The following is a 16,085-nucleotide window of genomic DNA, read 5'->3' on the forward strand; positions in this document are numbered from 1 at the left end:
CATCTCACTTTCATACCCTCTCCTCCTCCCTCCACTCTAGGGCTCTATCTCTCTCTGCCGCTCCTTTCATACTCCTGCCTCTCCTCCCTCCCTCTCTGCCGCTCCTTTCATACCCCTGCCCCTCCCTCCCCCACCCACCCTCTCCTTCTAATCTCACTTTCCCACCCTCCTCCCTCTCTCTCTGCCACTCATTTCATACCCCTGCCCCTCCCTCTCTTTTTCATCTCACTTTCCCACCCTCTCCTCCCTCCACTCTAGGGCTCTATCTCTCTCTGCCGCTCCTTTCATACCCCTTCCCCTCCCTCCCCCACCCACCCTCTCCTTCTAATCTCACTTTCCCACCCTCTCCTCCATCTGCCACTCATTTTATACCCCTGCCCCTCCCTCCCCCACCCTCTCATCTCACTTTCATACCCTCTCATTCTCATCTCTTTTTCCCACTCTCTCCTCCCTCACACACAGTCTGCCACTCCTCTCCCTTACCCCCCCCCCCCTTATTGTTGCAGACTTTCACACTTCAAGCAAAGTATACCATGAACCACCATAAGAGTGAGAACAAAATGGTAGTAAATATCAATTTGAGTATTGTGTTCAAATACCTGTGATCCCTAAAATTTCAAATACAAGACAGAGTAGTCTCCAACTTATCCAGACTCACCCCCCCCCCTTCTGTTTCAATTTTTGATGATTTCCAGAAATCGTTAACATTCTTATCAAGAATGTGTCAGCTTATCTTGATCATACATCAATGACTTAAAATAACAAGCTTAGCCGGGGACATGTACGAACGCCTCCACAGGTGGATATGTGCGCTATACAAATCCTATATTTTTTAAAAAATTTATCTCATGCACCAAACAATATCAAAGACATTTATCTACTTTACTGTTCCATTATACATTTTGGGTCATTCTCTCATTCCTGCATTTGTCAGATTTTGGAGAACAATTTATTTTTTACTGCATTGTCAAGTTTTCTCACATTTTCACTTATATATACATATATATATATGTAATAAAGAAATCATTTTTTTCTGCTTGAACTTGGGTGAACTAAGTTTTGGTTTGCCCTATCCATTTATAGGCATATAGCAGGAATACTTGTGGCCCATTCTGAATGTACTCTTCAGTAGCTTTCAACAATATCTTGTCAATGATAACAAATTTATGGACCAGTCCTAAAACAGTGCTGCCAAGCATTTTTTTTTAGGGGGGATGTAGCTATTTTCATTACATACTGCCTTCATCTGCAACTAAAATAAGCTTTAACATTGTAGTGAATGGCGGGGCTCTTTTTTATTTTCCAGGACTGTATGTTATGAGCCCTTGTCTTTTATCCCTGACATACGCACATTGCAACTAAACCATGGATCAATACAACCAGTCAATTAAACAATCCAAAGCCATGCCACGATTGTCTTCTTTTCTTCAGAGCAACCTCAACAATTCCTTTCAACCATGTGATATCAAACCTCCCTGGCTCTATTGTTTGTCTCCCTATGGAAACAGCGGAATAGAAAAGGTAGAGTACCCTTTCTTCTCCAAGGTTCAACGCACACACAAGATGCAGCAATTCTCTGCTCTTGTGTATACACCAAGTAATGGGGATAAACCCTTGCATTATTTGTTTGACAAAAGCTAGACAAGCAATCGGATAAGATGGAAAAGTCTGAGGATCATTGAGATGTTGTATTTATCGACCTGCAGACTGGGTATGCAGATGAAAAGTTTTCTGTGATTAAAACCATGTAATCCCTAAAATAAGGTGCATTGATGAGAGAGAACCAGAACTCTGAATGTGTAGTAGAATGTAATAGAAATAGAAAAATCGAGAGAGAGGGGGGGGGGGGGTAAGAAGGGGAGAAGTAGAAAGAAAGTATCACAGGAAGGAAAGAAAATGAGAAAGACAGAGATGGAAGAGATTAAAGGGACAAGTGAAAGATAGTGAGGAATAGACAAAGAAATGGGCAAGTGCTTTTTCTGTTTTTCATCTCATCAAAACCAACATTACTTCAGTTTAAAAATTGTGCACAAATACAAAAAAAATGCAATACATACCATACCAACGCAACCTAATGAAAATGCAACAATAAAGACATAATTTCCATGATCAATTTATTTGAATCATATTAAAGACAAATGAATACAGAGTATTTAGATTTTTTTTTTAAATCTGTGTATACCTATATAGGTGGTATTATGAAAGACATTAGTTTGCTGGAATAAATAACACCTTCCTTAATTTAGGTAATAAAATAGTCCAGAAATTAGCACAATCAATGTGGAAGGATAGAGAATACATGTAAATTACAAATTGGAAAGACAATTGTTATCACATTTGATTGGTAAATCATACATTTCTTTTCACCCTTGTACCACAACTACATGTCCATTACACAATAAATTCAAATTTAAAATCTAAAGCCAGGGTAATATATTATATATGGCGCCATAGAAAGAGTAACTAGATAATTGGTGCCTCATAAAAAAAAATGTTATATATCATCACAAAACAGTTATATGCACATCCTGGTGGGTATGCAAATGAGGAGAATGATGACATCATCCACTCACTATTTATTTTGTATTTTATTATATGAAATAGGGAATATTCTATTTTTCTCCTCATTGTCAAGTGAAACAACGATTAATTCCTCCCTCAACATGTGGAATGAGCATTGTTTTATACTATTGGTATATGATTCAGTCAAGTTGGTCCTTCTTGTCAAATCTATAAAAAATGAAATATTGTATAATTCAAACAATAAAAAAAAAAAGAACGAGTGAGGGACATCATCGACTTTCTCATTTGAGTTGTGCATAAATCACTGTTTTGTGAAAAATCAGCAAAACTTTTAAGTGTCATAACTCTCTTATTTTACATCCAATTTTGATGAATTTTCAGCGTTTTGCTAGTTTGATTTTTCTCTATTTATTCAAATTAACATTTTTCAAGGGTGGACTTGACCTGGCAGATCCAGGTGGGAGCGCAAGGGGCACCCCCCACCCCTCTCTATATTCTGAGAATTGCCCATTGAACATATTATTAAAGCTAAATCTAACATTCTAAGAAAATTATCTTCTGCGTCCCCTCTGTTTTTTAAATTTATTAAATATGTGCAACCCTCCTCCATTTTAAAATCCTGTGGCTGCCACTGTAAACAGGCACAGATCGAAGCATGGTGGGTGTAGTATACTTGAGAGCCTTGTGCCTCCTTTTTTTTATTTCTGTAATTCACATTGTCCCTCCGTGTTTAAAGTGTGTGTTCAGTTATATAAGAGAACACTTTTTTTTTTAGTTTTGTCAGAAAATTCTTAAGAAAATGACATACATTCTATAGAAAGCCCCTCATTTAAACAATTAATTCTGTGTTTAAAACACTAAATCTATCGAATACAAAGTGACATTAAAATAATCTGATTTTCAACAAACAACCAAGCATGATTGACTTTTCAGTTTTTCATTGTACAGGGGTGTGAGTGGTCACAACTAAAAAGATCTGAAAAAAGCTGAAGAGTGTTGAAAAGGTCTGAAATAGAAAGAGCTCCCATACTTTTTGTACAGAGGAAGGCCAAAAATAAGCTGAAATTAAGCTGAAAATCAAAAAAAAAAAAATCTGAACTCTCACACCCCTGATTGTAATAACATGTAGGTACAAGTTTCTTATTAATTTATTATCATCAAAGACTATTATTTACCTTAATAGTGTTCACTGATTTGACTTTCCTGTGCATGAACATGCATGCATGCATGCACGGGCAAGTCATAGCAAGACACTTTTCAAAATGTCACAGGTTTAGAGGTGTCATTTAAATGTGTCTGTCAGACTTGCACATATACTTTAAGCTTTATCTGTTCACCATGTAAGTCTAATTAAATACATGTAATGGGTGAATTAACTTTTCCAAGTGTGCCAGCACTGTAACAGTTATTTAGTAAATTGGAACTATGCAGAAACACATGATGATGCAGCATTAGAGATTGAGGGTGATGACTGATACCATGGACCTACTAGAGAAACTCATAGATCCTCAACTTCATTAGCTTATCCCTTGGGTATCAAATGAATGCTTATAAATTTTCAGGTCTGCCTATGTCAACCTTCAAGAAATGCATTAGAGTACCAAAGTGTGACATCATCCATTTTCATTTTTTGTATTTAAATACCATTTTTATACCATATTTCGGTTGAGCATGACAACCCAAATTTGATGGGAATCGGTCTTTGGGGGCCTCAGATATGACCTCATGAATACAGTGTACATAATTAGCCCCATTGAAGTCAGTGTTTTATTGGCCTGGTTCTAAATGTTAGGAACCAGGCCAATAACACATCGACTTCAATGGGGCTAATTATGTATTCATGAGGTCATATCTCAGGCCCCCATCGACTGATTCCTACCAAATTTGATTCGTGGAGGTATTTCATCATGCTTTTTCAAAATATGGTACCATCACTTCAGTACTATATAACTGGCAAAGTGGAAGTAATTCTTCAGATCAGAATATGCAACAACAAAAAATAATATAGTTTTTTTTTAAAGTCTAAGTTGAATTTCACCTCAATCTAACAGATTTCTGTAGCCCCAAAAAATGACTTGGGGCAGATTTACATAAAGTTTAGTTTCCATACAGTATACAGCTCTTAATAATACAAAGTACATTGAAGTGACTGCATGGTACAGTACACATACACATACAAATTCACAAAATGTGATGAAAGTAGGTCGCCATAATATTGATTAAAACAAAATTATATTCAACCTTTACACGGTAGGGTATTATGTACACAGATACATAATAATACAACTCACAATAAAGCTCTCATACATGCTGCTATTATCAATGCAGTTGCAGGCACAATGAAAACATACGAAGTAGTAAATGCCAAATTGCAGTTAATATTTGAAAGAATGGAAATTATTATTTTTTAATGACATTTCCCTGATTTCAGTAAAGGTCAAAGTTCAAATTCTGCAAGTAAAATGACAACATTCCCACTGTTCACTATCCTGTGATCAAATTCCAACATCCAATACATTGCACCAATAGAAAGCCTAAAAGGAGTACCTCTTTACATTAACATGCATGTACATAGATAAAATGTAATTGTTCTGTCATTGTAGTTGGGCAAAAATTGTAGTACGCCACAATCTGCATAAAGCATATTAGCTGCATTTTCATTTGACAAGTACCAAGAGAACTGGGTTTCATTCACAAGTTTTTTTTCCACATGAAAGACTAAAAAGATTGGTTTCCATGGTAAATATATTCTGATTTCTTTTCTTGACATTATTCCATAAAAGACAGTAAAATAGAAAAAGGTGTGCCATTTTTGCACTGTGAGTGTTGTCATTTCCATTTGCAATGAGCATATTATAAACCTAAACATTGTCACCTGGGGAGTGTTTCATCAACATTTTCATCCGACAAGTTGTCAGATCTGACATCTTTCTCTGATGTTGATTGGCTGAGAGGTACTGTTACTATGGTAACTGTCGGATAAAATGGGACTTGTCGGATAAAACGTCCGACAAGTCCTTTCATGAAACGCCCCCCAGGTGTTACAAGCAATGAAAGGCCTGTTGAAAAAAAGATTTGACAGTAATTCAATACAGAAAAAGCATGCCTGACAAATAATTCTACTAAGAATAATGGAGTGTAACTATTAAATGAATTTAATGATGCTAATAAGATGGGCCATGGGCGAAAAACATGGATGTAGGCATATGTTGGCTAGAGGAACACAAGATTATTTAGTACAATGTACATGTAGATACCACAGTCACATTTCAATATACACGACCCCTTGAAGTTGGAATCAAAGAATTCTTTGGGAATATGCTGGAAGATTGAGTTTATGTCCACTCACTCCAGGTAGCAACTCTGCAGCCATGGCCCCTGCTGTCTCTCTGTCCATCACACCACGGTGCAATGGATCCCCTAGCTTGGGTCCTGCTTCATTCACATACCCTGCCCCAAGTTTGATTGGCTTGGACTTTCCTTGCTTTCCTTTGTGCTTGTTCTTTTGGTCTTGATCTCTGAGAAGTTTGCTTACCGCAGCAAGCTCTTGTGCAAGGGGGAATTCTTTGACGGGCGGGGGCATGGGCATTGCTTTACCGTTCACTTCTGCAAGCATTGTCCTATCTCCTCTGCTTCCCATGTGAGGCGCAGAAGAACGTTCTAGGAGGACTTTGTAGGATGGAGTGTGGTCTGGCTCGGATTTAGCACTAGACGGTTTGCTTGGTGGTATCCTTTCTCCACGATCATGCAATAGAACCTCATTGTCATCATGGATCTGTCTCTGATAAGGTGTCACTTTTTTGAGAGGGTTAAGCGTTAAGTCAAGAATGTTATGAGGAGTTACATGAACAGAATGTGTAGGGAACTTCTCGTAGCTGTTGGTTGGAAATTTCTCATAGCTGCTTGTCGCTCCGCTTCCAACATTCAAACCATGGGTGAGTTTCAGCCGCGGACTTTCTCTTTGGTTCGTAATATGATCAATTTGCCCATGGTTTACTTTTTCTACTTTCCTAATTGGCAAGATCGGAGTTGGTTGACGGTCTATCTTTGCACGCAAACTATCATCTAAGCCCTTACCTTCCACACCTTTCAGTGTGACCCTCGCATCCTCCTCGTCCTCTGGACACGAGTCATCTGTCATAACATACAAACCTTCTCCAAGTCCACGCAGCTTCCCACCAACTTTCTTCTCTAAAGAATGCTTCTCTCTCCTATCTCTTGAGGTGGATGTTTTATTAGCAACATACTGCCCAAGCTTGGCATGCTCCTTGATCCCTTGTGAGGTCTCCTTCTTGGCATGATTCAACGTCTTCTCCAAATACTCCCGTAATTTCAAAATATGATCCGAGAAACCGTCATCCTCCACTGATCTCTCAAGGGTAACTCCACTATAATACTTGAGGGTTGTGTGATGCAATCCTTTGGGATCATACACATACCTGTACGTTTTTGGCTCCACGCAACGCTTCCAGGAGTCATCTACAGGTGGCTGCTGGTGACGTCTCCCTCGATTCCTTTTCCCACCACCATGATCCTCTGCTTCCCGCTTCTTCGAGGCTACAGGAGCATCTCCCCAGGCATACTTCACATAAGGCACTGTGTCGTCCCATCCCCGCACCGCTAGGTTCCAATCATTACAAATTATCTGATCAATATAATCCCATCCTTCGTCTGGTTCTTCACTGACAGCCAGAAGATTCTCTATCCATATTCTCTCCTCTTCCTGAGGATCCTTTACCTTCGCTGCATCTGTGATTTGAGGGTAACTTAGATGGGCAGCATTTATTCCTCTTGGTTCCATTGCAGCAACTGTGAAACCCGTAGCTCATGCTTACACTGGCTACTGACTAGTCCCATATCTCTGCTATGGACCTGTAAATAATAAAGCAGCAATTTTAGATAGTTTATAAAAAAGTAAAATTTACTCTAGATACTATATTGAGCACTTTTAGAAACGTACGTCGTCATAGACGACTGGTACGAGATGACATAATTTTTTGGCCTGCCATATGCATCAGGTCCTCACACACGTCCACTATCAGAATCGAGAACCTCGCCACATCCATTTTGCGGTTCTCCTAAATCATAGTCGACGTGCACATGAGTGACATCATTTCAACCGCTCAAGCTCAGCATGAAGATCAACCTTTCCCTTTTAAAACACAGTTTTCACAAAATTAATGTAAGTTGTACGATGCATTATGTTTATCACATTTGAAATTGATTTCTGATCTCCAAAATATATATGGATATATATCCTAACTCGTGTAAAAAGGAATCAAAGCAAGTGAAAGGGCAAGTGTGCACAAGTTGCACCTTCGCATCACCCGACCGGGTCGCCAGGCGATGGTACGCCAGATCTTCCAGGTCGGGCAGCGTGTCATGATCTGCTGGTTATTGCACTGTTTCACGTGGACGTATGTACACGTACAAGTCGAGTAAAATCTAAAGTATTCGCATCTGTAGTGAACAAGGGCAGACGACGACGTTGACTCGAACGATCAGATGACTGCTATGCCGTTCTCGTTCACTGCTCCTAAAAGTCTCTATTATAAGCCCGAGTGTTTTTTTTTCTTTAGCAGAACATCCAACCAACATTAGTCACACAAGTAGCATTCTTATATTTTACAAATAGGTGAAAGAAATATAAAAGACAATACTTCATGCACGAGACAAGACCTGCACGTACTTGTTCATCATGTTCAGTTTTATAAGGGCAATATCACTATCTGACTATGAATTTCCTTCTCCATTCACTAATAGTACTTGCAGTAGCACTACATAAAATTAAAGAAGCAAATAAAAATTATTCCGCACCTTGATAGAAACCGAGTTTGAGATGAAATACGCAATACTATTTTGAGACTGATACTAAAGAATAAGGGAAAAAATCATTATTATTTATAATCACGTTTTACATTTTATTTGTAAAATAATAATTTTTATCTACAAATTGTTCTTCAAAACAGCATTTTGTAACATCCCTTTAATATCGAAGGTACGTCATAACGAAGCTGTTCAATGGTCAAGACTATTGTATTTGCAGTGTTTACAAATGGAACAAGTGATCTACATGAGAACGGTCTGGTAAGAAACCTCTCATTTTTCATATTTATACTAAAATAATTTTAACCCCTTCATACGCACTAGGCATATGAAGGGTCATATAAAAATAAAATCAAGAGAAACAAACCGATTTCACCCTCTAAATATGGATTTCCTAGAGAAATCCATCCGGGTGTAACTCACGCTTAGGCATGTATGGCAAGGGTTTCAAGGCTCAGTAATGAAAAAGTGTATGTAAAAATATTATATATATCATCACGGAGTCCTCAAGGCTATAAACATTAGTAAATTATATTTACTCTCTACTCTAGTCAGGAGTCACTCTTTCTATGACCAAGGTTATGATATAACCTTGTTCTCTGTTACTACTCCCTGTACGGTGAAATAAGGTTGGCAATGTTTAGCATATTTTCTCTTTTTTCTTTGGGACAAATGCTTTATTTTTTGACACTTGTCAGTTTCCATTACAGCTATTCATCATTTAACTTGGCTTTTAAGTAAATTTGATTCTTTAAATTATTTTTTCTTAATTAACAAGGCAAAAGCGATTTTGTGTCTCACCCACTTATGAAAATAACCAGAAATATTGTGATTTGAGAGGGCACGCAACAGAATTATATCAAAACTTCATTGTGAAATGACTGGGATGGAATAACACTTGTCATAAAAGCCTTGCATGTAAACTTTAATATTGACCTGAAAATGACCTTTGATCTTATCATGTGACCTCCGACTGCAGCATAACATGCAGGACCCCCAAGCATATCAACCACTCAAGTTTGGTTGAAAAGCGACTTACGGTTGCTGAGTTAGGTGTCATAAGAGAGTCTTGCATGTAAACTTTAACGTTGACCTGAAAATGACCTTTGACCTTTTCATGTGACCTCCGACTGCAGCATAACATGCAGGACCCCCAAGTCCATCTACCATCCAAGTTTCGTTGAAAAGTGACTTACGGTTGTGGAGTTAGGCGTCATAAGAGTCTTGCATGTAAACTTTAATGTTGACCTGAAAATGACCTTTGACCTTACCATGTGAACTCCGACTGCATCATAACATGCAGGACCCCCAAGTCCATCTACCATCCAAGTTTGGTTGAAAAGTGACTTACGGTTGTGGAGTTAGGTGTCATAAGAGTCTTGCATGTAAACTTTAATGTTGACCTGAAAATGACCTTTGACCTTACCATGTGACCTCCAACTGCAGCATAACATGCAGATTCCCCAATTCCATCTACCATCTAAGTTTGGTTGAAAAGTGACTTACGGTTGTGGAGCTAGGTGTCATAAGAGTCTTGCATGTAAACTTACACGTTGACCTGAAAATGACATTTGACCTTACCATGTGACCTCCGACTGCAGCATAACATACAGGTCTCCCAAGTCCATCTACCATTCAAGTTTGGTTGGAAAGCGACTTACGGTTGTGGAGTTATGTGTCATTAGGTTTGTGACGGACAGACAACGGACGACATTTGGATCCCTAAGTCTCGCCTTCACCTCTGGTGGGCGAGACAAAAATAGAGATTGAAAAATAACATTGCAGGGTTGTTGATTTTTTTGATTTTTTTTTTTTAAATAAAAAAAATCAGATTTTTTTTATTTAAATCGGATTTTTATGATTTAAATCAGATTTTTTTTTTTTTTTTCCAACGAAAAATAATGGTCACACTTAACAAGTTTTAAACTATATTTAAACTATTTTACACCAATAATAGTGGTCAAGTAGTGTTTTGAACATTGTGTATTGTACTATTTGACACAATAATCCACTTATATACAGGTTATTTTTTTATTTTTTTAAAATTTATTTGCATTATAGAGAGGGACATTTTATGGAAGCCCAAGTAATGTTATGTATTATGTATACATTTAAACTCTTGAAATTTTTATATCAGTCAGTTCAAAACATCCGAAGTGTTACTCCAATGCATGAAGTACTCAAAGAACTTGAGAATTTCCAACAAAATTGACATTATTAAAGGCCTGTTAGGGTTCCTATACTGCCCTTGGGAATTCTAGCTGGGAATATTTCATTACTTCGTTAGAAACTTGTTGTTTTCATCAGTTTTGCTTGTTTTACAATTTGAAAATAAAACAGTGGTGTTAAATCAGACTCCATGAGGGTGTATCATTCTTTTAAAGTATCTCTAAAGCATGTGGAACAGAAATGAAAATGATTACATTGAAAGTATCTGTTAAGAAGTTTTAAGAGAAAATAGAGAAAACTAAATTTTTTCATAAAAGTTTATTTAAATCAGTGATTTTTTTGAAAAAAATCAAGTGATTTAAAAGTATGCCCAAAATTCAAGTTTTCGAGCGCTCTGGTGAATACAAAAATTACACCAAAATTGCAACTGTATGGAAATTAGTATTTTTGGTCACAAAAGTGATATTTTAATGATTTGCTAAAGTGTGTGCTGTGTACAGCATTGGCATACCATAGTCTTACCTAGTACTGTAGATTCCCCACAGGCAGGATGGTAATGAACCCTTAAGTGGCCAGGAGTAGGAGCCTCCTGGCTCGTCAGAATACCGATTCGGAGAGTTAAGGCATTTTAATGTTAAAGGAGAATTAAACCCTTGAAACCAGCTGAATCCATATCAAAGAGAAAAATCAAAGGAACACATTGTTGAAAGTTTGAGGAAGATTGAATGAATAATAAGAAAGTTATGAGCATTTGAATATTGAGATCACTAGTGCCATGTAGATCCTCCCATCGGCAATGCGACCAAGATCTGTGATATCACACACGTACAACTCCCTCATTACTTTAGTACTTATTTCACTTATATTCTCACTTTTATAGAGTCTATCACAAGGTGAGGTGTTCTCTTTATGAGATGACAAGTACAGAGGTTTCACAACATTATATCATTGATGAATCGTTTGTCATATGATTAGAATGAGCAAAAAGAAATGTTTTGGGGTATATTTTCAGTGTCCAAATGGGAGAGTTGTACGTGTGATGACATCACAGATCTTGGTCGCATTGCCAATAGGAGGATCTCCATAGCATTAGTGATCTCGACATTCAAATGCTCATAACTCTTTTATTGCTAGTCCTATTTTACTCAAACTTTTGTTGATCTTATTTTTTGATTTTTCTGCTTTCACAAAAGCTAACTTGCTCCAAGAGTTTCATTCTCCTTTAAGGGTATTTTATCTCACTGATTTTTAATGGAGATAAAATTTAAAATTTATCGTCATCCAAGTCACTGGGGACAAATTTGAGACACACCTCAAATATCAGCAATCTTTCAATGGAATCCACTGTTGGAAGATTTTCAAAAGAAATCTATTGTTTGCAATGTGAAACGGTGCAAAGCTTCTCACTGAACGGGGACTTCCTTCCACCACACGTTTTCCCATTGACACAATAACAACTGACTCGGACACTTTATCAAACGACAAAAATATTTTTTTTCTTTTCCCTCCTGTGGCTGAATATTCTTCCAAGTTGATGAAACAATGATAAAAAACACTAAATAAAATCAAATTAATCACACTAAAAACACTATTTAACTGTCTAATTACTCCTCGTGATCCTAGTCCCCTTCCCGTGTTGAGACTACCAATTTCCCCATAGGAGGGGACTCGGATCACGAGGAGTAATTAGACAGCTAAATAGTGTTTTTAAAGTGATTTTCATTGATTTTTATGATTCTTATTATCGAAAATATTCATTTATCATCTCTAGGAAACTGTCTAAAAGTGGCAGAGTGGTTTGAAGAGGAGGGAAATGAGAGGTAGATGAATATCAATGGGTTAATTGCCGTTTTTATTTTTAGGAGATGGGACTTGGATCACCACTAATAGTACTCCTCGTTATCCAAGTTCCCTCCTATGAGAAATTGGCCGACTCAACACGGGAAGGGGACTTGGATCATGAGTAATTAGACAGTTAAATAGTGTTTTTGATTTTCATTGATTTTAATGATTCTTATTATCGAAAATATTCATTTATAATCTCTAGGAATCTCTTAAAGTGGCAGAGTGGTTTTGAAGAGGAGGGAAATAATAGGTAGATGAATATCAACGGTATAATTGCTGTTTTGTATGATTAGGAGAGGGGACTTGGATCACGAGGAGTAGTTTTATAGTTTTATGAAGAGTAATTATACAGAAATTCTTTTTACCTGACGAAATAAAGAAATGGAGACTTTTAAGAGGGAGATGCAATTTGATTTATTTAGGTATAAACGTGATAGACGAAATAAAGCATAATTGATAGAAACATATATGCAAAGAGATTTATTTAGCATTAAAAAAAAGACGATGAAATAAAGCAATAAGGACTGAAAAAGAAGTAGATGCAATTCTGATTTATTTAGTAAATTAAGAATCGATTAAAATGGAGACTGAAGAGGGATAGGGCTAGATGAAATTTTGAAGTTTATTTAGTAAAAACGTAATAGACGAAATAAAGCAAAATTTTAATTGTCAGATAACATGAGATAATCCTGATTTATTTACTATTTAAAGTACTAGTTGACAAAATGAAGCAATAGAGACTGAAAAAGAAGTAGATGCAATTCTGATTTAGTAAATTAGGAATCAACAAAATACAGCAATGGAGATTGAAGAGGGATAGGGCCTTTTGATTTATTTAGTAAAAACGTTGACGAAATAAAGCAAAATTTTAATTGTCAGATAAACATGAAAGAGACAATCCTACATGTAGTTAACGAAACAAAGCAATAGAGACTGAAAAAGAAATAGATGAAATTCTGATTTAGTAAATTAGGAATCAACTAAATAAAGCAATGGGGACTGAAGAGTATGGCCTTTTGATTTATATAGTAAAATAAAAATGTAGACGAAATAAGGCAAATTTTTTATTGTGAGAAACATGAATAATCCTGATTTATATGAAAAGTACTAGTTCACGAAATAAAGCAATACCGGTACTCCAAGTCCAATAGAGATTGAAAAGAAGTAGATTTAGTCGACCCGACGCCAATAAGTGGAGACTAAAACTTTAAAAGTAAAATTAAAAAGAGACACGTGACATTGACACTGTATCACGATAATGCCAATGGATCTCAGAATACCACCCCAGGATATTTATTTAAATGACAAGTCACAAGGTCAATGAGCTCTTTCGCGGCGAAGCCGAAGGCAGTCCATGATGAGCCGGAGCGAGCTCCTTGTCCTTGACAATCATGCAATTGCAATCTAATAACCCCGAGCCGAGAGCGAAGGTCCGAGTTCCAACCCGAGCATGCCGAGTGTCTCGGCCCGGCGAGCGAGCGGTTTCCGATGGCGGCACTGGTCGCCAAGTTACGCCCGCGGCTGGTGATTAAGCACAATTTTCGATCATGTTTTCTCATTAAATAAATACCATATTCAACAATATGACCCTTGTTCACTTACGTCCTAGTCGCCTTCACCTTTATTCGATAGATCCGATCCCATTCGTGAGTTCAATGAATAATAAATGATTTCCAATTGAGATCGGACGGCTCATTCGATGATGTTACAATTCAACAGCGAGCACGAAAACAGGCAAATAATAGATTGCTGCCCTCACTCGATCAAGATTATATAAGCAATTGATTTTTATTGTTTTTTTTTTTTGGGGGGGGGAGGGGGGTCCTTATAAGCACAATCACAATATTTACAAGTAATCATATATCTAATTTCTGAAGGTTTCCATGGCGAAGAAGAAGAATGTAGATGGTTTCGCAGTACACCATGTATTCTTTCATGGGCATACTGTATGTCGGTCCTGAAAAGGACCACCCAAACTCCAGACCTATAACTTTAGCTGAACTGGGACTCTAATCATAAATTCCTAAGAGAGAAAAACAACAAAACCAAAAAAGCGTGTCACCTGACACATACATATACATATAAGAATAATATTTAAATGACAGGGGTGGATCCAGCTTTTGCCAGTGGGGGTGGGACCGGAAGGCGGGGCGGAAAAAATTATTTCACCCGGCGATCTATCGGTAGCTAAAAACTAATTTTTGTCCTTTTTTTAGGAGTTAGTCCTATACTATACTAATTAAGGATCGATTGATGTTAAAGTACATCTTAACTTTATTCTTACAAACAACATAATTATACAACAAGGTATTTCGTAAAACCTATAAATGTTGCGAGCGCGAGCTAAATTTTTTTCTATGCCCATGATAGAACTTTTAAAAAAAAATCAGTTTCTGAAACATTTTTAAAAAACACGTGAGTTTACCTTTTCCTTTTTGAGAGATAGCCTCCTTTTGAAATCTATGATTTTATTTCTATGGCATTTTACTAAAGCAGTTGTGATTATTTTATTCCTTGTTTGCCACATACGCCACTGGCACTTTGGCTCACGAAGAGGATATCTCATCAATCCCCGGGGGGCCAGTCAAATATATTGCTGTACACATGCGTGAGGCAAGGAATTTTCAAACACCCCCTAAACGAGTTTTTCTCTGTGTGCAAAACAACCCCCTATACAAGTTTTTCGCGGGCTTTATTTACACATTTTGGCCCCTAAACAAGTTGCCGCCAAAATATGACCTCGGGGAAAAAGCTTGGGGAAAAAAATACCCTAAACACGTTTGGCTAGTCAGTTAAAAAAAAAGCTTTGGGGGAAAACATACCCTAAATACGTTTGACCTATCGTGATTTACCATTGACAAGTCTTTCAAAACAACCCTTTTTCTTGAAAATTTGTGTTTTTGATACCCTTAACGAGTCCACGCGCGGACCGCGTCCAAAACTGAAAAAACACCCCCTTAATCGCGTTTTTTTGGTCACGCGTGTGTACATGCAGCAATATATTTGACTGCCCCCCCCCCCCCCCCCGCATCAATCAAACAATTTATTGGTAGCGAAACTCCCGGGCGAAACTCGAGCTGAAAACCTGATATTCCGACCTAGTGAAAACTCGACATTGCAATTTTTATTATGATCGACTTCTATAGGCATACTGACCTGAAAACGGAAGTGTGCTTAAGCAAAATAATTAATTTGTGGTGGAAAGGGGAAATATAAGGAGAAGAATTGGGCTGTTTGAGTTTAGTATTAAAAACAAATTTATATAGTATTTATACAGACAAAATGATGCGTGTTGTACGTATGCATGAGAGTGGATGCATCAGAAAGAGATGGAGATAGCAGATGAGAAAATGACACCTAAATAAATTACGCAACACTCTTAAAATGTTGGGCAACATACTGTCCATACAACAATTATTGGTTAGAAATTTATCCGACTCTGCCAGTTTTCAACCAATACTGTGTAGTTTTCACCCAAAGCACATCATTTGGTTTAAAACTACCCAGAATTAGATCAAGTTTTAACCAATTATTGTTGTGTGGACAGTATGTTGCCCAATATTTTTAAGAGTGAAGGGGTTCTTTTCAGTCAATGATAGAGGATCGATAAAGAATAAAATGGACCTGGGAGAAGTCTGTACACTGTAAAAATGAAGTGCTGATTTAGCACTTACAGTGCTTGCATAGTGACTGCACAACGAGTGCTGATTTTCTAGTTTAAA

The 16,085-nt window shown here is 37.3% G+C and overlaps 1 protein-coding gene across 1 annotated transcript; it reads right to left on the reverse strand.

Moving 5' to 3' along the window:
* Positions 1–2,097: 2,097 nt before the first annotated feature.
* On the reverse strand, positions 2,098–14,095 carry LOC129254204 (uncharacterized). The gene is made up of 2 exons (XM_064094868.1): positions 13,966–14,095; positions 2,098–7,395 (listed from the first exon to the last, which is right to left on the reverse strand). The coding sequence occupies exon 2, from the start codon at positions 7,322–7,324 to the stop codon at positions 5,822–5,824; it is 1,503 nt and encodes a 500-aa protein (XP_063950938.1). The 5' UTR covers positions 7,325–7,395; positions 13,966–14,095; the 3' UTR covers positions 2,098–5,821.
* Between the last annotated feature and the right edge of the window lie 1,990 nt (positions 14,096–16,085).

Source organism: Lytechinus pictus, chromosome 2, assembly GCF_037042905.1.
Source record: "Lytechinus pictus isolate F3 Inbred chromosome 2, Lp3.0, whole genome shotgun sequence".
Lineage (NCBI taxonomy): Eukaryota > Metazoa > Echinodermata > Echinoidea > Temnopleuroida > Toxopneustidae > Lytechinus > Lytechinus pictus.

Bases quoted from the DNA above. Each gene is read 5' to 3' on its own strand.
- LOC129254204 (XM_064094868.1), bottom strand. From the start codon at position 7,324: ATGGAACCAAGAGGAATAAATGCTGCCCATCTAAGTTACCCTCAAATC.